Here is a 10,923-nt window from a genome sequence, read left to right on the forward strand (position 1 = left end):
AATGTGATAATCAATGTTGATAGATGATGTGGTGTTGAGGCTATACTGACGTTGGAGCTCTCATCCACTGCAGCTTTTGACAGGGAGCTTGTCTTCATCAACTTGGATATGGTATCTTAGTACAACCTTTTTCTTTATTGAATTATTGAATGCTGAGACAGTTTTTGATAGAGAAGATTATGTGCTTCTTTTCATATCTTAATGGCTCCCAGACAATCTAAAAAGTAGAGCGTTCAATTGGCATAACTAGACAGAAAGTTATGTGTTTTTTGTTGGTCTCAAACTCGTGGACAAGCTTTGTTTATCCTCTTTCCTTATCCTTCTAGTTGACAGTAGTACTCCCCAAAAAGTTTATAGGTGTGTCACCTTCTCAGTCTCACAACTCATCCCCACCCAAACTCCATCCATATGGTAACACTATCAAGGCTGTAATTTCTGGAAAAATATATAAAAAGTATATTCAGGGTGCCCAGGATTCCCATTATTTTCACCCTTGGATGCAATTTTGACCTTGGAAGCATTTGGATCCCAACAAATTACTACACCTCTGCAGATCAAAAGTTGTTTCAAATGTAGTATGAAAGTTCATATACCTTGCCAGTGACGACCCTTACGACGACTCATAATAAAGGCAGAAGGTCCCAGTTGAATCTGTATAATGTCCATTCCAGGTCACTTCTCATAAATGATCTTGGTCATGATATGAGTTAGGCAACACGATTAACGATCAATTGAGTGGTACAGACATTACATGGTCACTTTGAGATGACATCACGTCTTCTCTGAATGTATAGTAAAACAAGCTCAACCACACACGCACAAATACTTGTCGCGCAACTTGCCTGAGACAAGTCAGCATAAGATATCTACAGTATACAAAGATGGAAGAAGAGTGTTAGGAACACAGAAGGTGTGTGAGAAACGATAAAAATTGTGGATAAAAACATGATGGTATGCTCGGTCACTAGTTGTCCGATAGAATATCTCTGATCATTGCAAAGATTTATCATTTTATTTGCTTAACATATGTTTATATATTAAATATTGGTGTGTTTGATAGTATGCTTAGTATACAAGGACCAGACAAGTAATTTGTCAGGTGGGCCTCATTGTGAAGAGACATGCCCACAAGTCATCCATTCAAGAACAAAAGGGAAAAATTATTGGCGCCTATGGTAGGCATTATGCAAGTTGAGCTGAGGGACTAACAGGATGATATATGCACAGCCGGCCCCAAAAAGTTGAGGATAAGAATTGGATGATGATAATGACAATGAGGATAATTGCGGATCATTAGAATTGTGTAACAAGGACGTGAAAAATGTGAGTTTAGTATGTGCAGATTGGTGACGGAGGAAGGGACCAAATAAATAATTGCATTGGAGGTAAGTAAAATATACATAGCGGTTGAGAGGTGACTATATTCCAAGGTCATCTATATCCAAGTAGGTAGATTTGTGTACACTAGGTAGCCATTTTGTCATAAGGATCTCTATAACATGCATCCAGAGTCTGTGCTTCCTTCTAGGTATAATGCCTTAAAAACCAGTTTTCTACACTCATCTCTCTGTAACAAGGACACTGGCGGAGGGGTAGATGTCTAACACTAGTATGTGGTGGTGTCCGCCATGGCAGCCATAAGACAAAACTCAACTGTGGCATGGCTGTCAAAGCCTGAGATGCGTTCAACACTAGTATGAGAGTGTCAGATTTTCCAATTCAAAAGTCGATATCAAGTGAAAGGAAAGGAGCATAGTGGTCCCTTAACCTCTAAAACAGTTCCCCATGGAAAAGCGAGATATAATTTGGATGGCAAAGCTAGACAGAAAGTGCCCTGAGAGCTGAAGCTGCACTTCTTCACAGCTTGTGGATAAGCTTCTTTGCTCTTTCCTTATCTTCAGAATGATAGTTAGAAAGCTTAATATGTGTCAATTTCTTCAGCACACAATCCATCTTTTTCCTTAAGAGTTCATGTAGGCTACTCATCCAGGTCCTACTACAGTGGTCCAAGCCTGAACAGGGGTTCACAGAATCAAAAGCTTTTGGTTGATTTCCAATGGGTCCACAAATCCTAATCATCCAACCAAAATTTTTGTCATTACATCCGACAGTTATAAAATTTAAACCATGAAAAAGCAGCAGATTCCTGAAGAATATGTCTCATGAGGTCCATTGTCATTGTACGCCCTTCTCCATGAAGTCATTTCAATGACAATCTGACAATGCAGACATAAATGGGTGTAAGAAACCATCATTTCAGCTCAGTATAATTAGGGACTTAAATTTTATCCCATAGCCTATTGGGTCATCAGAAACTTGGGATCAGCTTATGGACAGTAAATGAAGAAATCAACTGAAAAAAGCTGTGGGGCAGTAAGGATTGACAAGATATATAATAACATGATAATATTTTGTCATGAATTGTAATTCCCTCAAACAATCTGACGCATGGGGGTGTGGTGTTTTTAGCATATGCTATCATGAAAAAATGGATTCTGTCAACCTCCAGGTTTACATAGACATGTGAGGGTAGAATTTTGGTTCCTTGGTGGGCATATAAGTCTTGTCTTTTAAACTATGCTCTGTACATATGACTCATCAAACTTATCTATCAAAACAGATTAGTGGGTGGGTGGCCCTCATCTTAGATGAACTGTGCCCCATATCACCCATTTAAGAATAGGAAGTCTAGACCAATTGATGCCCTGCAATAGCAACCTAATGTGTACTGGATATTTGTGGAATATAGCAACAAGATTTATGGAACCAACCCCAAAAGAAGTTGGGATTAGGATTGGATGATGATGAAGACTGGCAACTTTGGACTGTGAAGCCATGGGTATGCAGATTACTAAATCTGTTCTTAAGGTCAATTGCACATGCATACAAAATTCTATCCTCCATAGAAAACATGTGAGACTATCAAAATAGACTTATGAGGTCCTAATGTGTTCTGGATATTTGTGGAATAGAGCAACAAGATTTATGGAACCAACCCCAAAAGAAGTTGGGATTAGGATTGGATGATGATGAAGACTGGCAACGTTGGACTGTGAAGCCATGGGTATGCAGATTAGTAAATCTGTTATTGGGGTCACTTGCACATGCATACAAAATTCTATCCTCCATAGAAAACATGTGAGACTATCAAAATAGACTTATGAGGTCCTTTTGGAAAGCAACCAAAAATTTTTGACACCTCATTGATAGCTATAGCCAGTAAAGAAGACATGTTTGTTTGTTCAAATGTCACTATTCCTAAAAAGGGCTCATCAAACACGACAACCTATATGTTGTCAGGTAGAAAAATTCAGAGACACAGATAGTTAAGGATGGTGGGCACACATTCTTACAAAGCACATATATGATTCTACAACTTGTTTTTTACCTTGTAGTTATACATGTTTATGTTTATATCCAGAAAATGCTTCTACAGTCTTCTTTACAATTTGTGGACTAGCTTTTGTGTCTCTCCTGCCTTATCTCTATGATAATAACATCAAGTGGCCAAGAGATGTGTCAGATTCTTAGTCACACAATTCACATACTTTCCCATTTGCAAGACAAGATCTTGCTGCAAGTTGTCGTTGTTGGTGGATTATCTGCCTCTGGAAGTTTTAATTTTGGTCCTAGCAGAGTCTGAAACATAATGGAGAAGTTTCGAGTCTTTGCAGTCCTTGATTCGGTCAAGTAAAGTATTCAAAGTAACGTGAAATGTAATCTTAGAAATTTAAATGTTTGTTCAACTATAAAGTCATGGTTGCATGTGGCATATTCCATCTTCATCGGTCCAAGGTTCCCTATTTGAAATTTGATTTCTAATTCCTGGTCTTTTCTCTGATGCTTATTGTTTACAACACGTACATGGCTGCCTTACCGTAAGTAAACTCCTGACTTGGTAGTTAGTTTCCTCATTGCAAAAGCTTGACTGAAAGCTGGAGAATCTTGTGTACTAATCACGCAAATAGTGTAGATTATATCTGTAAATCTCTGCATTTCTTTTATAGGAAAACTAATAGATAAGAAGAAAGAGTCGTAATCTGTAGCTATTCAGAGGTTCATTTGGTTCAAGTTTGGCTCAGCCATTGTTCTCTTAAATTTCCATTTTTACTTGCTGGGTTTGAATCTACAGAAACGCCATTTCTGGTGGTCCAATCCCTCATGTCACGACAAATTATGCCTAGTCTTGTCAGTGTCGTAAATTTATTTATATGTACACTGCACTTTTCCTGGGGAAATCTAGTCATTTTATTATTATGCTTGATCTTGGAAAAGGCCAATATCAAATTTGCAGCCTCAAACTCTAAAGAAAACGATAATCAAGTGTTGCTCTGTTTGTTTGCTAAGAAAGTGGAGAGGAAAATAGCCTTAATATCCCTACAAAAGCAAATCTCAACCACAGACAGGCTTTTCCATTTTTCTGCCTTCCCCCTATCTGATATACAGACAACAAATGGAACATAACAATTAGGAGGAAGGATGGAAAACCATTATTCTCAATTATTGTATTTCTTTTGGACAACTATCCTTGTCAATACAGCTAAAATCTCCTCTCTTAATCCCTACAAAGGATGAATTGTTGGGACTACATAATAGTGGTTAGGTACTGATAGGGATGGTCTCCTTCACCTCTAGCGTTGGCTGCGGCGATGATTCACAATGAAATCATCGGCGTCACAGGTGCATGAACATAGATATTTTTATCACTTACCATGATAATAACAAATTTTCACATGTATCATCATCTCTTTTAAGAATTCAAAAGATGAAGAAGATGCCACATGGGTTGAAAACTGTAGCTAATCTGAATGAACCATCACCTGTGTTTCAGTCTAGAACCAACAAAAGAAAAGGGTTCTGGGGTCTCTGATAGAACAGTAAATATATTTACTAATAAATGTTAGCTACTTGTATTATGGTATAATCAATAGGTTCATTAATCCAAATTGGAAAGAACAAGAAAGGGACCGAGCCCTCTGTTGAAACATACTAACTACACCAGCTCTGAGAGAATATTTGGTTTCTTTGATCCGCTTGAGCTCAGAATGGTATCCAAATGGTAAGTTCTGTGCCTTCTCCAAGGATTCTTTATTAGACAACACTAATTGCTCCAATTAAAAGGGAAGTTGGGGATGATTTCTTTCGATCCCGAGGCCTAGGAGCAAGTGTGAGCTCTAGATCATCAGGTACTGCATTTGGAGGAACGGGTTTTGTTGCAGCTGCAGGCTGTGGTCGGGAATCGATCAATCCATATAGCCAAACTGGCACGGTATTATGGGATGGAGGTAGTTGAGAATGGTCAGTTTCTGGATTATCTGATTTAATAACTTTTCCAGAGGAATTAAGGTCTATCTGCAGGGGCAGAGAGGTTTCCTGGCGACCTTCATATTGAGAGCTTGCTATGTTGAGGTATTGTGTGGGAATGTGATCGCTCGGTTTGGGACAAAAACTGTATACATGTTGACCAGCCATGTTGCTATTCCCAACCTACCATGTTCAGGAGAGGAAGAATGTGAAAATCAAATGAATGATTCATTAACTATGAATATGAGAATCAAACAGGAAGTGAAATTAAATTAGGCAGAGTCATGTACCATGTCGAAGAGGCTTGAACGCCGCTTCTTCTTGCTGAGGGTCGCCTGTCGGAGAAAATACTTCTGAGCATGGCTGGCCACTTGGGTTGGAGTTCTTGTAGTCACAAAGTTTCTAGAGATCCCCCTCCAGTCACCCTTCCCTAGCTTCTCAAGCCCAGCTAGAAACGTCCGATGCTCCTCCTCTGTCCATGGGACTCCTAACATCCAACCATAAAAACATTGACATCATCCAAATCAAACACCAATATGCAAAAGGTCACAAGCACCAAAAATGAAAGGTGAAACAAGAGATTTGATATAGCTATCTTCCTATGCAGTTTGCTATAGAATTGGTGAAGAAAATGACAGGGAACCAGACTACCAAACGTACGAGTAGGAACCACCAAAAAGTCCCCCTGAATATGCTTAAATGATGAAACAAGAGCACCCAAACCTGAAGAAACTAATTCAAACAAAAAGTTCTTGGATGGCTTTTGGGTTTGCAGAGAATATTTGAACGATTGCCATATTTGAAAATTGTCATGATATGATCAGGAAGAAAAAGAAAAGTATCCATACAATTTACAAATATGATGATACCATGTGTTGAGAGAGGGAGATTCCTGATAGATTTCTTGCCTCAACATAGTAGCTTTAAAAACAAAACTTGGGTTTTGCTCCAAAATATCAGGGAATTCATGAAGGTATCCAGGAAGAAGAAAAGAAACAGAGAGAGAGAGAGAAGCCAGATACAGAGAGGCACATACAAGAACACCATGAAAATATTTACAGAAAAGGGAAAAAAAAAGAAGGAAACCCCAACTGTTAATGTCAAACATAGTGATAACAAGAATAGAATTCATTCCAGGCTCACCCTTCTTCCTCTCTTGGCTTCTAGCTATAAGACCATCAGAGAGATAGCCATTCATGGCTTTATCAGAATTCTCATCCATTGAAACTCGTGATGAGCATAATGAAGAAGATGGGGAAGGTGACGAGGCTAATGATGACGGCAAGCTCTCCATGCTAAAACTCTTCTTCATAGCAATAGAAGATGAAGATAGGTCAAGTTGCACCCCAAAGAGCCTGAGTCCGCCAACAACGGTGCCCTTGTAACTGATACAGGTCCTTGAATTATGGCCTATGTTTCCACAATGTGAGCACTTTCTGCCCATTCTCAACCGGACAAAGCTCAACTTCACAGACTAACGACCGACACCCACAATCAGAGAGAGAACAAGAGAGAGAAAGAGAGGTGAGATTTTACTATAGTTAAAATGTTTGGTGGTATATATGATGATGCCTAAGGTGGGGTTTATGAAAATGGATGCACACCAAGAGTAGATGATTGGATGGACATAGTTTATTGCTGGATACTTTTCCAACTTGGGTTCTCAACAAAAGAAAATGTAAGCGTACCTCTCCTCTCTCTCTCTCTCTCAATCTTATCTTATTGAGGGTCTATTTTCCTCTGGGGTTTGTATCGGTTTGTATTATACTATATATACATATATATATATACATGTATAGTTAACTGCCCTTGAAAATGATTTTCCTTTATACAGTAAAATATCACACAAACAAAACAAGAAACTATGCTATGTTGAGCTTTCAAACTTCTTTTTTTCTACAATACTGTTAGGTCGTATAATACTAACAGAGAGAGGGGGAGATTCTCCAATGGTTGTGGAGGGGAGGTTGTTAGATGACTTTCTTAAGTGAACAGAGAATATTAGAAAAATGAAAAGTTTGAAAGTCTGATATTGATCAACCAACACCTCTTTCATGGGAAACTCACCAAAACCAGATCTCTGTTTTCAAACCCTAGGGAGTGGGAATGAATATAAATTTAGTAAAACTACCTTTGAATGTTTCAATTTTCCTTCCTAGATTTCTACTGAAGATTTTGGAGAAGCTAAATTCTTTATGATGAGTCAATGAATATGCCCAAAATTTTAGACCAAGACAAAAGATATATGCACTCCTAAAAGCTTTCTATAAACATTTGTGCCATAATCAACCACCATTTGATCTAGAGGAAAAAAAGAAAAAAAGAAAATAAAACTCTCTTGCCCTTGAGACCTATGACCCATCACATGGATTTTCGAGATTAGTGGTAAACGTACTTACCGGGCTGCTAACAGCGACTCAACCATTTACTAAGCATTATCAAGTCTGACCTAATTGGTCATCTTAAAATTTTCATGTCAAGCCAAATCAAAGCAGAGAAAAATCCTATTTAAAATAGCCTTGACGATATATATTATATACTTTAGGTTTCTTCGATGAATATGTTAGCCAATGACAACCATTATGATTAATATATCCTTGGAATGAATGAATGAGGAGAAGAGGATGTTCCCTTTTCCCATTTAAGTAAACCTAATACATTAATTAATCAAAGCCTAGATGGAGACTGAGATATAATATATTAGATAAAATCTTCTCCTACTAGCTTTTGTCTTTTATGGTGGTATTATTATGCTTGGGCCAGCTTGCTAGGGATTTTTGGCAAATGGTTTCCATGAACCAGTCTGCACCAAGAGGCCAAGTTGAGGGATATTATTATTATTATTATTATTATTATTTTGAAGCGATTCTCCTTCTATTTGAACTAGGAAAAATGCCCTTTTTCTTATTTCATGTAGACCCATTTGGCATTATTACAGCAAGGAATCTTTCCTCCAAGAAAAACACAGGAAAATGGTGCTGGGAGGGGGGTTTTCTAGCCTAGTTTGACTCTGGTTTTTAAAAAGTGGGAAGAAGTGCTTAGTATTATTATTTATTTTAATATTGAACACGTTGAGATTTTACTCTTTAGGCACTTTCTTGTTTCTTCTGGTTCAACTAATTTCTACCTTCAAGGTAGGTTCATGGTCTCAAAAATGAATTTTGACCAGACCCGTAAAAGCTCTTTCTTACACTTTCATCCAACTTGGGCTTGGGTTGGGCAACTTCTCACTGAAGCATGCATCAACTGCTTTTACAAATGGCTTCCACCTGATACAAGGAAGAAATTTATTAAACCCATGAAGTGGTTCAAGCTGTATGCATAATGTAAGATTTTGCTAGAAAAGAACCTGGATTCCTTACGTCACAGTTGTTGGCCTCCAGGCAAATCCGAAAGACACAAATTTTGAGAGAAAGGCAAATGGATATCAACTGCAGAAGGGAAAAGACACTGCATCCAATGGGAGTATTCAATACTTTTAGAGGAAATCGAGGATCAACTATTCACAATCTTTTTGAAGTACAAGAGCACTTTGTACTAGTCAAGTGTTACGACTACTAACATCATTCAGTGGGGGGTACCACAGTGGGCGTCAATACATAATTTTGAAGCATACCCCACCATCAATGCCCCAATCCTGTTTGAATTCCACCACATTAATAGTAGATCATGAAACACAACATTAGAGCATGGTGCCCATGGTTGAAGAAAAAATCTAACAATGGTGTCAAAGCTATTGATTTCCTCCAAAGTTTAAGCTCTGCTATCATATTGAAACTTCCAGTTAACAATAGTTTTAATATTATGTTAAATTACTAAATTTTCTTAAAGTTTGAAGGCAGTTCGAAAACATTTTTGAAAATACTTTTAAAGAATAATTTTTGTGATCAGTTTTAAGTAATAATTCTATGAAAATTTTCTAAAACAAAAGCTCCATTGTAAACTCGTCTTTTTTTTTTAATGTTTCTAAATATTTCTCAAAAAATATTTTATGTGTAATGTTTTATTTTTAATCACTTTTCTCATTCATATGATTATTTTTTAAAAAAAAAAAGTCAAAAACAAGCAAAAATAACTAAAATCAATTGAAATATATTTTTTTAAAAAATAAAAAATAAAAAACTATTTTAGAAATAGTTCCCACGAATAGGCTCTTAAACCCTAAGAATATTGGCGATGAAAAGAAGAAAGGAAAAAAAGGGAAAAGCACTATGTCTCTTGGCTAATAAGCTAACTATGATTATAAAATATTTCTCTTGGGTACATGGGCTAGAATTGCTCATCACTGCATAGCCAAAAGAAGGAAAAGATGGCACATCAAATCCCTTCTCAGATATTCTGAACCATAAAATATTTAAAACTCCTGACAAGTAGTGTTTCGGTAACATGGGTGGGGGGGCAAATCCATCGAGACTTTGAATATGATTAAGAAAGGAGAAAAAAAGGAAAAAAGAAAAATTTGGCAAAGCCACACCTTATTGGTCATATTCAGAACAGGACCACATCCACTAAAGACATAGGATGGGTACAGTTCCCTCTCTAAATCATTTGCATACACAAACCATTATGGCAAAAAAGCATTGTCAAGCTCCTAAAGCTGTAACACTCCCATCATAGATTATAATCAAATTTGAGGAATAAAATAAAATGTTGCAGAATGTCCAATGTACAAGCACTTTGGACCTTTCTTTTTATGACAATAATTTAATATGACTTCTCATGTTGCAGGAGAGACAGGAGCTAGCAGCACTTTTATAATCCTTAGGTATTAGGTACTTATACGTCCATTATTTTAATGCATCATGCCAATGTCGCCATACAATAAGATTTAAATAACAAAAAAGTGGCATGTAGATCATCACTTAGTTAAAAAGAGAGAAATCCTCTCAGACAAAGTAACCTCCTAATTCCTATGCCCACATTAGAAAAGTGTAAGTTATCCTCTGGGATATTAAAAAGCATGTTATAAATAAGGCTAGTGTATAGGCTTTTCAAAGCATTGGTCAAGTGGGAGAGGCTAATTTTAAAATAAAATTTCACAGGGAGGGTGGAGGAAGAAATGTACCATTACTTGAGGACATATTCCTTTTGGTTTCCTTCCAGCACTGTAGGCTTAAAATAGGCTGGGTGTTGAAATGCTGACAGAAGCAGCTTGTACGGAGGAATTCATCGTGGCAGCTCAAGGTCCCCCACCATTCTCAGTACATTGTACCTAGCATAAGAGATTTAAGTTAAGTCAGAAAGATGAGTCTGTGGCTCTCGCTGCAGCCCCTAAATGTACCTCTTCTGATAACCATAGAGATGATACTTCCTTCTTCTGTTTGGGTTCCAAAAGTAGTTTCTGGTTAAGAAGGCAACAAAGATTGAAGAATTAGGGTTTCCTGGTCAACTGCAAGCATATAGATACAATTCATTAAGAAAGAGAATAATGGGTGTCAAGAACAGATTTAGATACAAACACAAGAGGATTTATAGTCTTGTAGTGAGATCAATCATCAAACTAACCTCTGGACCTGCTATAATCAGATACCTTCATCCATATGTCTAGCTATAGGGTATCATGTATCAACAAGTGACTAGCATGTCTAGCTATATGGTATCATGTATCAACAAGTGACT

General features: G+C 37.3%; 1 protein-coding gene across 3 annotated transcripts; it reads right to left on the minus strand.

The window, feature by feature from the left end:
• Window positions 1-4,886: 4,886 nt before the first annotated feature.
• Window positions 4,887-10,844, minus strand: LOC100247499 (transcription factor MYBS3). Of its 3 annotated transcripts, none has more exons than XM_019223130.2 (3): window positions 10,370-10,844; window positions 5,595-5,791; window positions 4,887-5,487 (listed from the first exon to the last, which is right to left on the minus strand). In XM_019223130.2, exons 1-3 carry the CDS (start codon window positions 10,383-10,385, stop codon window positions 5,092-5,094), a joined length of 609 nt encoding a protein of 202 aa, XP_019078675.1. In that variant the 5' UTR covers window positions 10,386-10,844; the 3' UTR covers window positions 4,887-5,091. The 3 variants fall into 3 exon arrangements, with proteins under 3 accessions (XP_019078675.1, XP_059596597.1, XP_002282498.1); XM_059740614.1 differs by lacking the exon at window positions 10,370-10,844 and adding an exon at window positions 6,397-7,083; XM_002282462.4 differs by lacking the exon at window positions 10,370-10,844 and adding an exon at window positions 6,448-7,069.
• Between the last annotated feature and the right edge of the window lie 79 nt (window positions 10,845-10,923).

The sequence above is a fragment of the Vitis vinifera genome, chromosome 11 (assembly GCF_030704535.1).
Source record: "Vitis vinifera cultivar Pinot Noir 40024 chromosome 11, ASM3070453v1".
In the NCBI taxonomy this organism is placed as follows: domain Eukaryota; kingdom Viridiplantae; phylum Streptophyta; class Magnoliopsida; order Vitales; family Vitaceae; genus Vitis; species Vitis vinifera.

Bases quoted from the DNA above. Each gene is read 5' to 3' on its own strand.
- LOC100247499 (XM_059740614.1), bottom strand. From the start codon at position 6,748: ATGGGCAGAAAGTGCTCACATTGTGGAAACATAGGCCATAATTCAAGG. The intron at 5,792-6,396 runs GTTGGGGTTTCC...GTTGGATGTTAG, and splicing joins CACTATGTTTGACATTAACA to GAGTCCCATGGACAGAGGAG. The intron at 5,488-5,594 runs GTACATGACTCT...TGAACATGGTAG, and splicing joins GTTCAAGCCTCTTCGACATG to GTTGGGAATAGCAACATGGC.